Consider the following 13,614-nt stretch of genomic DNA (forward strand, 5'->3'; position numbering starts at 1 on the left):
AGGTGACTCCTTCCCCAGGGGTGAGGCCACAGCACAGGACCCACAGAATCGACTCACGTCTGGGTCCTCGTGACGTACACACAAACGTCTCACACCGAAACACAAGACGCCTCCGATACTCTACCTGGCGCTCCTTCCCCTTCGTCTTCGACACTCGGAACGACCTTGGGCAGAAAGTGGAACCTCTTCTCCACCCAGCCCTTCCTCCGCAGGGCGGCCCGGATCACCGGGTAGTGTCCGTAGATGGAGAAGATCTTCTTTTCCTTGAATTGCAAGAGTGTATTTGGAATGAAAGAACTGAAAACGAGTTAATTTTGTCTCTGTAAGAGGAGTCTACTATCAGGATGACGCCGGCTGCACCGGCGGGGAGACACCCGTGTCCTGCTCCGAGAAGACCACCCAGGAGCGTTGGCACGGCCGCCGCGTGTGTGCCTGCTGCCCCAAACGTGGAGGCCAGGAGGCACAGCACAGCCAGGACCTCGGTGCTTCCTGAGGCTCAGACCCCAGCTCAGGGCAGCTCCAGGTCTGAAAGGTGGGATGCAGGACAGGGCCCAAGGGCCTGTGCTCTGCGGCTTTCTTTTCTCTGCAAAGGTGACCGTCCCTCACGCCTGGGGTGGGGAAGCTCCCCGAGGTTTGAGAGGAGAGGGGGGAACAAATGCCCACCAATGGCTGGAGGGGCAGTGCGAACTGCCCAGGGCCAGCACCAGGGGAGCTGGGGACTCTGCCCAACACTGTGGGAATGAGCCCAGCTGCCAGGGGCCAGGCAGGGAGTCGGTAGCTGGCGTCCTCTGCCTTCCCAGCCGAGGGACAGTGGGCAGGAGAGTGATGGTCATGCTAGAGCCCCAGGGCCCATGCTGCTGAGAACACAGCCTGGACACATCCGTTGGACAGGGTCAGAGGGCGGCAGCTGCAGGGCAGGGTCAGGGAACAGGGGTATGGTCAGCAGTGAGCTTAGGGCCTCATGAGCTTAGGGCCTCATTAGCTTGTGAGAGCAGGAGAGGAGGCCAGGGCAGCAGGGGGAGGCGGCTCAAACTCACTAGGGTCCCTAATTAGACTCTGAATTTGAAAGACAGATTATCCTGAGTGGGCCTAACCTAATCAGGTGTGCCGCTTAAAAGAGGGTCCAGGATTCTCTCAAGTCAGAGATTGAAAACAGCAGAGACTGTCTCTCTCCACTGCTGGCTTTGAAGAAGGTGCCACAAGGAAATTAATTCTGCCAACAAGCTGAGGAAGATTGGAAACTTCCCCTGTTGAGCCTTCAGATGAGACCCCACCTGGCTGATGCTTCATTTCACCCTTGACAGACACTGAGCAGAGGACCCAGCCTGGACCCCTGACCCACAGGAGATAATACACGGTGTGTTTAAGCAGCTAAATTCATGGTGATTTGTCAAGCAGCATTGGTAGCTAACACGGGTCCCAGTGGGAGGACTGGGAACACATGCCAAGAACGTGTGGGCTTGTGGCCAGACGCTGAGAGCTCAAGTCCCAGTGCCCACATGAAAGACCTCCAAGCCCCCTTCTAATCAGAACCTCAGTCCAAAGCCTGGCCTCACCCTCGACAGGGCCGTGCACCACGACAGGGGCCACTGTGAGGAGAGGCGGGTAGGGAGTATGAAAACAGCAGGAATGTCAGTGCCCTGCAGCTCCAGCAAGACCTCCCAGCCGCCCCCAATCCTCTCCTTAACTGGAGTCGAACTGAACGACTTCAGAAAATCTGATTAATAAGTCAGCACAGTACAATACATAAGGCAACTACAAAAGAACAAAAAAGTGTACAAGATTTCTGACATAAGAGAGGGAAATGGAATAATAAAAAGTAATCAGTCCACAAGGAAGCATGAAAGGAGAAGAAAACTGAGCAGACAGCACAAACCAAATGAATGAAACACGGTGGGAATATACCAGTGTTTAATTATAGATAAATGCACAAAATGCTCCAGTTAAAAGGTAAAGAGTGCCAGACTATATCTTTTTTAAATCTAAATCTATGTTGTTTACAGGAGAAAATCAAAAGCACAACCCTACAGATAGATAAAAAATAAAAGGATCTGTATATGAGACAGAATAGCCTTTGGGACAAATAAACATCACTAAAGTAAAGAAAATCATCCCATAGTTTAAAGAAAACATTCAATTCACCAGAAAGATACATTTGCACCCATTAAGACGGCTATAAATTATACAGAGCAAAAACTGGCAGAAACACAAAGTAGACAAATCCACAATTACAATAGGATATTTAACATGCTTCTCTCAGTAAATTAGAGAACACAGAGACAAAAAAATTTCAATAAGGCTAGAAGACTTCAACAACGCAAATAACAAGCTCTACCCTGATGGCTGTGAATATAGCACTCTACATCAACTTTTATATAAATTAACAAAATGCTGGGTATAAAGCCGGTCTGAACACATTTCAGTGGAATAACATTGTACCCATTACATTCTCAACCACAGGCAATCAAACTAGAAACCAATAACAAAATAACTAGAAAAATAGCCGCCAGTTTAGAAATTAAGAACTATAGTTTTAAGTAACACACAATCAATGAAAAGCAATAATATGAATTATAAAATACTTTGAACTGAATCTCATCAAAAACAGTACAAAATGAAATCTTTTGAAATGCAGCTAAAGCGGTACTTAGAGGGATGTTTGTAGCCCTGAATGTTTCTATGTTTTAAGGCCTCAGAAGAAAATCTGAAAATTAAATTCTACTTATATGAAGTCCCAGAAAGGACCATGATAGGAAGCACAGAAAGCACGTCCGTGGTTGCCAGGATTGGGGAATAACCAGGGCGGGAGGCAGCTTCCAAGGGGGCAGAGGTGCTCTGTCGTGTCTGCAGGGGTTGATGCTGATTACTTACGTCACCTGTGCTGTGCTTCTCTCTCCAGGTACATCCAGCCCATCACAGCCTGAGCTGTGCATTTATGATCTGTACACTCGCACGTGTGTGCTGTGCTTCAGAAGAAAGTTACGGGAATGAGCACATTTCCACATGTTAATGTGTGTTGGATTTGTCAGTGCTTCCCCACTGTCCCGGCCTGAGCAATGCGAACGTGTGATAAGGACAGAGGATCATGTTCTCAAAGTGGTAGCCGTGGAGCCATCTGCCCCCATTTGAAGAACGCTTGTCCTTCTTTATCTCCCCCAAATTCTCCCGTCCTGGTGAAAGGTAGGCCTCCACCTTGGGGAAGTGGGTGGGTATGCCAGCTGCCCCACTTGAGCCCCAGAGTTCCTCTCCTGGGCACAAACCCCTCTCACATGCAAGTGTTCTCACCGTGTCACCCGGGGGCCTGGGGTGGGGGGAGCGGATGGGAGGGGGTCTGTGAGTCACTAGGAGTCTGTCCCTTGTCTGGGATGTGTGTCCACAGCTGCAGTCACACGACTGCATGGCTGCAGGAGAGATTTTTACTGTGTATGTGTCTGCATTTTTTGAATTTTGAAAGCATTACCTATTTCAAAAGTACAGCTGAAACATAAAGTAACTCTGGCAGAAGCCTTCACGCGGGGGCCAGGACTGCGGGGGGTGCCTCACCTGGCGGGGAGGGCATCAGAGGCAACGAACTCACTCTCCAAATTCCAAAACGAATTTCTGTTCTTAAAAAGTACCCCTCCCACTGAGCCCCAAAGAGCATTTACCTTGATTGCCTTGTCCGTTAATTGTCTTGCTATTTTGTATATGTCTAATTTGGGGGAAGAAATCAAGTCTTGGGAAATTCCTCGTTCTAATTCTACAAAAGAGAAACAGACATCAAGGCAAAGGAAAGAGCGAACAAGTGACATTCGGACTCAGGAGACACCAGCCTAATCCCCGTGTCCAGCCCCCCGTGGCGCTCGGTCAGCCCTCAGCCTCTGCCTGGGCCAGCCTTCCAGCCACCAGCCCCTCTGGGCTCCTCTCTGGACCCTGGCCACCAGACTCCCATCAGCACACAGCAAGTGTAGCAGCGTCCATATATACGTTAAAATGAAAACCCTCGTCCCTGCACCCTGCCCACTCCCTCCTCCACCTCTCGGCTCTCCTCTCTCCACAGCCCGTCTGCTGGCTCCACCACAGACAAGCTCGGGCCAAGGTCACACACGCACAGGCCAATCCCACGGTCACTCCCTGTGTCCTGGCCTCTGCCAGCGCTGGACACTCAGCCGGCCAGCCCCTGCTGCCCTGAGCCCCGCTCTCCCTCCCTCACTGCCGCCCCTTCTCTCTCCCCACGCCCTAACCGTGGCCGGGCCCAGGCCCGGACCTCAGACATCTGTGTTTCGCCTCCCCGCCCACCCTGGGCCATCTCATCCCAGATGGTGGCTTGAATTCCACGGGGCAGGTGCTCCTGCAGCGTACACACCCCGGCAGACCATCCGACCTCCCGACGCCTCCTGGACCCACGGTCCCTGGACGTCCAAAGAGCATCCCAGGTGGGCAGGCAGGCAGTGGACACCCCGGCCACTCACCCAGCTGCTCCTCCTGCAGCTCCCTCCACCCCGTGGACCCCAGAGACCCACATCCACGGAGCCAACTGATGCAGGCAAGGGAGAGCCCCGAGGTCCTGAGCGGGGCTGGGGCTGCAGCAGAGGCCCGTCCACACGGAGAGGGGAGCCCTAGCCCCACCTGGGGACACACGATAACCGGAGGTGGGTCACAGGCGCGAGTGTGAAAGTGTGCACAGGAGCCGGGAGGGGCTTTCAGAGCCTCGGGCAAGGCAGCAAGTCCAAGATGCTCCACAAAAGCACTGACCATCGAAGCTAAAATGGGCAAATCAGACTTTATCAAAATTGAAATGTTCTCCGCGGCTAAGAGAACGAGAAAGCAAACCCTAGACTGGGGGGAAAAATACAATACATTCAACCAACAAAGCAGACACCAAAGGTGCATCTGAGGGCTTCCACACGTGGGGAGTTCTGGACAAAGCCAGTTACAAACCAGAGCAGGGCTGGCAGGACCACCAGGAGGACAAAGTGGCCTCAGCTGCAGATAGTGACAGGCACTGCCCTCAGTCACTGACACAACCACAAAGGTCAGCAAGGACGAGGATTGAATGTGACTGTCCAACCCTCACCTCACGAGCACACAGAACACCTCGCTCAACGGCCTCCACCCTGCTCATTCCAGAACACAGGGAACATTTATTAAAATTGACCACGGAGATGTTCTTAACCAATTTCAAAGGGACAGTAGCCACATAGATCATGTCCCCTGATCACAGAGCCGTGAAGTCAGGGAGTTTAATCAGAAGACAAAGTAACAATAGGAGACTAACACACATTTCACAAATGTGCTTCTGAATAACCCGTGTCAAAGAGGAGATCAGGATAAAAAGTAATGCATGTTTCTTAACTAAACGAGAGTTAAAATACCAAGCATCGAATCTTGTAGCTAGGTTCTGTTTATAAAGCGATTTTTAGCTGTAGATGCAAATAGTGGAAAATAATAAAGGCTAAGGACAGTCAGTGAAGCATCCATCTCAGATATTAGAAAGATCACCTCAAAGTCAAACCCAAAGAAATCACCAGAAAACTACCAGCAAATTCAAACCCAAACAAATTATCAATACCAGATATTACCAGAGGAGACATTAACAAAATGTTTTGGGGGGGACTTCCCTGGTGGCACAGTGATTAAGAACCTGCCTGCCAATGCAGGGGACACGAGTTCGATCCCTGGTCCGGGAAGATCCCACATGCTGCGGAGCAACTAAGCCCGTGCACCACAACTACTGAGCCCACGTGCCACAACTACTGAGCCTGTGCCTAGAGCCTGTGCTCCACAACAAGAGGAGCCACTGCAATGAGAAGCCCATGCACCACAACGAAGAGTAGCCCCCGCTCTCCTCAACTAGAGAAAACCCGCGTGCAGCAATGAAGACCCAACACGGCCAAAATTTAAAATAAATAATTTGTTTTAAAAAACCCACAAATGTACTATAAAGAAAATTAGCAAAACCAAAAGTTGGATCTTTGAAACATTTTTTTTCAAATTGATAAACCTCTAAATAGACTGACCACAACACTATGAGACTAGAAATCAACTACAAGAAAACAAACTGCAAAAAACACAAACCCGTGGAGGGTAAACAATATGCTACTAAACAACCAATGAGTGACTGAAGAAATCAAAGAGGAAAATTTAAAATATATGGAGACAAATAAAAATGGAAACACAACAATCCAAACTCTATCAGACATAGCAAAAGCAGTTCTAAGGGGGAAGTTGTAGCGATACAAGCCTACCTCAGGGCACAAGAAAAATCTCAAATAAACAACCTAATCTTACACCTAAAGCAACTAGAAAAAGAGGAACAAAGGAAACCCAAAGTTAGTAGAAGGAAAGAAATCATAAAGATCAGAGCAGAAATAAATGAAATAGTGACTAAAAAAAACAATGGAAAAGATCAATGAAACTAAAATCTTGTTCTCTGAAAAGGTAAACAAAATTCATAAATCTTTAGCTACACTCATCAAGAAGAAAAGGAAGAGGGCCCAAATCAATAAAATCAGAAATGAAAAAGGAGAAGTTACAACCCACACCACAGAAATATAAAGGATCATGAGAGACTACTGCAAGCAACTCTATGCCAATACAGTGGACAACCTAGAAGAAATGGACAAATTCTTAGAAAGGTACACTCTCCCAAGACTGAACAAGGAAGAAACAGAAAATATGAACAGACCAATTACCAGTATTGAAATTGAATTAGTAATTTTAAAACTCCCAACCAGCAAAAGTCCAGGACCAGATGGCTGCACAGGTAAATTCTACCAAACATTTAGAGAAGAGTTAACACCTATCCTTCTGAAACTATTTCAAAAAACTGCAAAGGAAGAAACACTTACAAACTCATTCTATGAGGCCACTATCACCCTGATACCAAAACCAGACAAAGATATCACAAAAAAAGAAAATTACAGGCCAATATCACTGATGAACATAGATGCAAACATCCTCAACAAAATACCAGAAAACTGAATCCAACAATACATTAAAAGGATCATACACCATGATCAAGTGGGATTTATCCCAGGGATGCAAGGATTTTTCAATATCCACAAATCAGTCAACATGATACACCACATTAACAGACTGAAGAATAAAAACCACGTGATCATCTCAATAGATGAAGGAAAGGCTTTTGACAAAATTCAACATCATTTATGATGAAAACTCCCCAGAAAGCAGGCTTAGAGGGAACCTACCTCAACATAATAAAGTCCATATATGACAAACCCACAGCTAACATCATACTCAGTGGTGAAAAGCATTACCTCTAAGATCAGGAACAAGACAAGAATGCCCACCCTCACCACTTTTATTCAACATAATTTTGGAAGCCCTAGCCACAGCAGTAAGAGAAGAGAAAGAAATAAAAGGAACCGAATTGGAAAGGAAGAAGTAAAACTGTCACTGTTTGCAGAGGACATGATACTATACATAGAAAATCCTAAAGATGCCACCAGAAAACTACTAGAGCTCATCAGTGAATTCAGTATAAAGTTGTAGGATACAAAATTAATATACAGAAAAATGCTGCATTTCTATATACTAACAACAAAAGATCAGAGAGAGAAATTAAGAAAACAATCCCATTTATCATGGCATTGAAAAGAATAAAATACCTAGGGATAAACCTACCTAAGGAGGCAAAAAACCTGTAGTCCAAAAACTATAAGATGCTGATGAAAGAAATTGAAGATGACACAAACAGATGAAAAGATATACCATGTTCTTGGATTGGAAGAATCAATATATTAAAATGACCACACTAGCCAAAGCAATCTATAGATTCAATTCAATCCCTATCAAATTACCAATGGCATTTTTCACAAAACTAGAACAAATAATTTTAAAATTTGTATGGAAACACAAAAGACCCTGAATAGCCAAAACAATCTTGAGAAAGAAGAATGGAGCTGGTGGCATCACACTCCCTGACTTCAGACTATACTACAAAGCTACAGTAATCAGAACAGTATGGTACTGGCACAAAAACAGAAATATAGATCAATGGATAGAGAGCCCAAAAATAAACCCATGCACTTATGGTCAATCAATCTACAAGGCAAGGATATACAATGGAGAAAAGAAAGCCTCTTCAATAAGTGGTGCTCGGAAAACTGGACAGCTACAGGTAAAAGAATGAAATTAGAACATTCTCTAACACCATATACAAAAATAAACTCAAAATGGATTAAAGACCTAAATGTAAGACTGGATAAAACTCCTAGAGGAAAACATAGGGAGAACACTCTTTGACATAAATTGCAGCAATATTTTTTTGATCCATCTCCTAAAGTAATGAAAATAAAAGCAAAAATAAACAAATGGGAACTAATTAAACTTGAAAGTTTTTGCACAGCAAAGGAAGCCATAAACAAAATGAAAAGACAACCTATGGACTGGAAGAACAAATTTGCAAACGATGCAACTGACAAGGGATTAATTTCCAAAATATATAAACAGCTCAGTATCAAACAAACAAACAAACAACCCAATCAAAAAATGGGATTTAGAAGATCTAAACAGACATTTCTCCAAAGAAGACTTACAAATGGCAATAGGCACATGAAAAGATGCTCAATATCACTAATTACTAGAAAAATGCAAACCAAAACTACAATGAGGTATCACCTCACACCAGTCAGAATGGCCACCATCAAAAAGTCTACAAAGAGGGGCTTCCCTGGTGGCGCAGTGGTTGAGAATCTGCCTGCCAGTGCAGGGGACACGGGTTCGAGCCCTGGTCTGGGAAGATTCCACATGCCGCAGAGCAACTGGGCCCGTGAGCCACAACTACTGAGCCTGTGTGTCTGGAACCTGTGCTCCGCAACAGGAAAGGCCGTGACGGTGAGAGGCCCACGCACCGCGATGAAGAGTGGCCCCCACTCGCCATGACTAGAGAAAGCCCTCGCACAGAAACGAAGACCCAGCACAGCCAAAAATAAATAAATAAATAAATTTATTTATTTTTTAAAAAAAGTCTACAAATAATAAATGCTGGAAAGGGTGTGGGGAAAGGAAACCCTCCTACACTGTTGGTGGGAACGTAAATTGGTGTAGCCACTATGGAGAAGAGAATGAAGGTTGCTTAAAAAACTAAAAATAGGGTTACCATATGATCTAGCAATCCCACTCCTGGGTGTATAGCTGGAAAAGACGAAAACTCTAATTTGAAAAGGTACATGCACCCCCATGTTCACAGCAGCACTACTTACAGTAGCCAAGACATGGAAGCGACCTAAATGTCCATCAACAGATGAATGAATAAAGAAGATGTGGTATACATATATATACATATACAATGAAATATTACTCAGCCACAAAAAAGAATGAAATAATGCCATTTGCAGCAACATGGATGGACCTAGAGATTATCATATTAAGTGAAGTAAGTCAGATAGAGAAAGACAAATATCATTTGATATCACTTATATGTGGAATCTAAAAAAATGATACAAATGAACTTATTTACAAAACAGAAATAGATTCACAGATATAGAAAACAAACTTACGGTTACCAAAGGAGAAAGGTGGGGGGGAGGAATAAATTAGGAGTTTGGGATTAACAGATACACACTACTATCTACAAAATAAATACACAACAAGGACCTGCTGTATAGCACAGGGAACAATATCTTGTAATAACCTATAATGGAAAAGAATCTGAAAAAGCATATATATATAGCTGAATCACTTTGCTGTACACCTGAAATGAACACAACATTGTAAATCAACTATACTTCAATAAAAAAAGATATTATGAACATCCACATGTCAATAATTTGGCAATTCATATGAAATGGACATTTTCCTTAAACGACACTGCTTATCAAAAGTGACATAAAAGAAATAGAAAATCCAGATGGGCCTATTTCTGTTAAACAAATTAACTCCATATTTAAAATGTTTCCCACAATGAAGTCAGGCCTAGATGGCATTACAGGTCAATCTGTCCAAATATTTCAGAAAAAAAAAACCCAGAAGAACCCCCATATAAACCCTTTCACTAAAGAGGAAGGTAGAAAAGCCTTTTCAACCCTTTCTTTTTTTTTTCTTTTTCAAGATTTTTTTATGAGGTCATGCATTTAACACCAAAATCTGACAAGGACCTTTTTAAAAGAAAGAAATATTACAAGCCAATCTTGCTCATAAAAATAGACACAAAAATCTTAAAATATTTGTAAATCAAATCCAGTGACATAAAACAGTACACTTGACCATGTGCTATTTGTTCTAGGGATACAAAGTTTGTTTAATATTTGAAAATCCATAGCATAATCATTTGATAGACTAAAGGAAAAAATATGCAGAAGAAACATATGATAAAATGTAATAACTATTTGTTTTAAAACTCTCAGTAAACCAGGAATAAAGGGAACTTCCTTTAAAACTTATAGCAACAAGAATTTATAGGTGTTTAATTTATAATTTTTGTGAATGACAACTTAATTAAAAGACACTTGTACATTTTATAGGGAAAATATTAACCATTAGAGCTTACAGAAAGGTATTCTGGTGAACCTGGATCAGTTTAGGACCTCTGTTATATAACTATAAACTAGGTTCTAAAATGAAAATTTAATATTTTAGATAAATTTGCCAAAGAAAACTTGACAAAGAAATGTGAAAAAAAAATCATGTTTAAAAAATAAAAAAACCTTATACATCATATTTCATGGTGAAGCACTGAGCACTTTCCTCCTGAGTGTGGAAACAAAAAAAGATGTCCACTATATCATATCTATTCAACATTATACTCAAAAGTGCTAGCCCATGCAATAATGCAAGAAAAGGAAATAAGAGGTACAAAGACTGAAAAGATCTGCAGGTGATGATTGTGTATGTGACAAATCTAATTATATGAGTTAGTAGTGTATTTACCAAGGTCATCAACCACCAAGCCAGGAAAATGAATTCAACTGTATTTCTATACACTAGAGACAATTAGAAAATGAAACTCAAAAATGCCACCTACAGCAGTGTTAAGCATGGATTATCCGGGAGTGATTCTAACAAAAGGTCTTGCACATCTGTAACTAAACGTGGGAACCTTACTGACAAGAATGAAAGAGCTATTGTTCATGGTCAGAAGTCTGGATATTAAGATGTTAGTTCTCACCCCAATTGATCTACACATTCAATGGAATCACAAAATCCCAGCAGGACTCGTATGTGTGTGTGTGTGTGTGTGTGTGTGTGTGTGTGTGTGTTGGGGGGGTTTATATTAACAATTGATTCTAAAAATGCAAGAAAACCTGAGCACATCTTGAAAAAACAAAGTCAGAGAAATATTAAGACTTATTACGAGGCTCCTGGAATTAAAGCAGGTACTTAAGAATAAGGACGGGCAGACAGATCAACAGAACAGACAGATGCCCCCTCCCCGAGCCTGAGCTCGGCGGTCCCTTTCAGGAAACCCAGGGCGGCGGGCGCAGGACAATACTGACTAGATTCTCCTCTCTGCTCCGCTTCCGATGACGCGGACGGTTCCATTCCGGCCTCGGCCTCGGGCACCTCGCCCTTCCTCCCTTCCACTGCCTGGACCCCTGCAAGGGGGTATCAGTGCTGATAGAAGCAGGGAGCTCAGAGGGGCGAGAGCAGGGCTGGGGTGGAGGGGGAAGTCTGGGGTTGGGGGGGGCGCAGGCTAGGGTCGGGGTGGGGGGGTCCGAAGGCGGGGTCCAGAGGTGGAGGGCTGGGCAGGTCTGGAGTAGGGAGGCGGTCAGGAGTTCCGAAGGAAGGGTAGGTCCGGGACTCCGCGGGGGTGGTCTAGAATCCCAGGGCGGAGGGGCGGAGGGGCGGAGGGCGGTTGTTCCCGTGCTCACCCGGGCCGGGGCCCGTGCTCTCGCCCCCAGTCGCGCTGTCCCGCGTCCTCCGGTTGCCCGGGGTGACGGGCCCGGGCCGCGCGGCGCATTGTGCAGCACCGGGGCGCCGGCAGCGAGGCCCGGGGAGCGCGGCGCGGCGGCGGCCGGCGCGGGGCGTGGGGCTGCGCGGGCGCGCGGGCGGCAGGGGGCGGCGGGAGCGGCTCCGGGAGTGGCTCAGAGTGCGGCTCCGAGGACGACGGCGCGCGGGGGGCGTGGGGTCCCACAGGCCGCGGTCGGGGGCACCCAGGCGGGGTCCCCGGCAGGGGCTGCAGTCCGAGGCGCGGCCACGGCCCGCGCGGGGGCCGGGGCGCCGGGGGCCGGGCATGGTGTCCGCGGGGAGGAGGGCCCGCGAGTGGCGCGCGCCCCGCCTGGGATCACGCGGTCCCGCCCCGCTCCGGGTGTCAGGGTCACACAGACCCGCCCTGGCCGTCAGAGCCCCCCAAGTCATAAAGACCCGAGGGCCACACCCAGGCCCCCGCCCCTGCGGAACCAGCCGGGCTGTCCAGGGCAGGCTCTGTCCTGGGACCCTCGGGCCTCTTTCTGGTCCACACCTCGGGCCTCCCTCCGCATTTAACATCCGATGTCCCCCAGCAGAACGCCCCCAGCCCACCAGGGAGTGTGCTCTGGTGTCCCCAGGGTCACTCGTGGGGCCTGAGCCGCCGCCCCGGGGGTTCCCAGCATCGGCCAGTGTCCCACCCCACCCAGATGTCCCGCCTCTCTGGTCCAGCATCTTTGTGGAGGGAGGGGTGAGTAGGAAAGATCCACCCACCCCATCAGTGCCTACCTCCTGGTAACTTTCCCAAATCTAGATGTCATCTTTATTTGGTTTAAAAATCTTTATTTTGCATTTAACTTCCCAAGATAACCCGAAAGTGAGGTTCTGCGCCCACTCAGTGAGGGGTGGTGGGCATTCCCCTGGGTGGGCCCCAGTGCCTTTCCCATCTCCACCAGATCCCACTGCAGACGGGCTCAGGGCAACATAAATCATGAATAAATTAAAAAGTGGCCCTTGCCCCCATCCCCCTCCTATGCTTTACCTCTCAGTTGTTTCAGACCTGGGCATGGAAATACCCAGAGACCCAGAGTTAAATAGGCCACTGGGCCACATTGACATGTTAGCATTTATTGCTCAGGCAGTATTAAACTATATCACACAAAAATGTAAATTGACAGAGACAGGACTATACACTTTTAAAACCCCATTTGTGTGGATTTTTCAAGCTCTCTCTGAAATAACAAAGTGCAGGCCTGTGTTAAGTCCCCAGGCACCTCATTCCAGCTCTAAGGCTCAGACTTTCTGGACCCCCAGGAGACATCAGCATCACCTGCCCTGTCCCCGTGGCTCCTGTCCAGGCTGGGGAGTTGCAGGAAGGGGAGGTGGCCCCGCGGGCTGCGTCTGGGTGGGGTCTGCTCGTGTGCAGGTGAGAGCCACCTTGCTGACCCCGTGCTTGTTTGGGGAACTGACCAAGGCATTTGTCTTCCTGGCCCGCCCGGGACACGGAGGCCACCGAGACGTGGAGATGTGAGCTGTCAGTTTTCAGAGCCTTGGACAACGGCCCCACCCCAGAGAACACTGACCTGCCACAGTGGACGGGGTCGACCCCAGCATCGTTGACAGAGGGCTCAGGATGGGTGCAGGCTGACCGCTGCTGAGCTGGGTCTCCACTGGCTGTGTAGGACACCCGTACATGGACCAGGGCCACCGAACGGGGGCCCTTCCGGAAAGAGTGGGTTTAAGTACAGAGAGAGCAGAAATGCAGGC

At 46.9% G+C, this 13,614-nt stretch overlaps 1 protein-coding gene across 1 annotated transcript in view; it reads right to left on the reverse strand.

Annotated features, from left to right (window-relative positions):
* TTLL8 (tubulin tyrosine ligase like 8) overlaps positions 1–12,177 on the reverse strand; it is a 42,081-nt gene extending 29,904 nt beyond the window's left edge. The window contains exons 1-4 of the mRNA XM_068561998.1: positions 11,814–12,177; positions 11,439–11,537; positions 3,648–3,739; positions 125–263 (exon numbers count right to left, since the gene is read on the reverse strand). Coding sequence (XP_068418099.1) covers positions 125–263; positions 3,648–3,739; positions 11,439–11,537; positions 11,814–12,177 — 694 coding nt within the window. The remainder of the gene's footprint in view (positions 1–124; positions 264–3,647; positions 3,740–11,438; positions 11,538–11,813) is intronic.
* Between the last annotated feature and the right edge of the window lie 1,437 nt (positions 12,178–13,614).

The sequence above is a fragment of the Eschrichtius robustus genome, chromosome 13 (assembly GCF_028021215.1).
Source record: "Eschrichtius robustus isolate mEscRob2 chromosome 13, mEscRob2.pri, whole genome shotgun sequence".
Lineage (NCBI taxonomy): Eukaryota > Metazoa > Chordata > Mammalia > Artiodactyla > Eschrichtiidae > Eschrichtius > Eschrichtius robustus.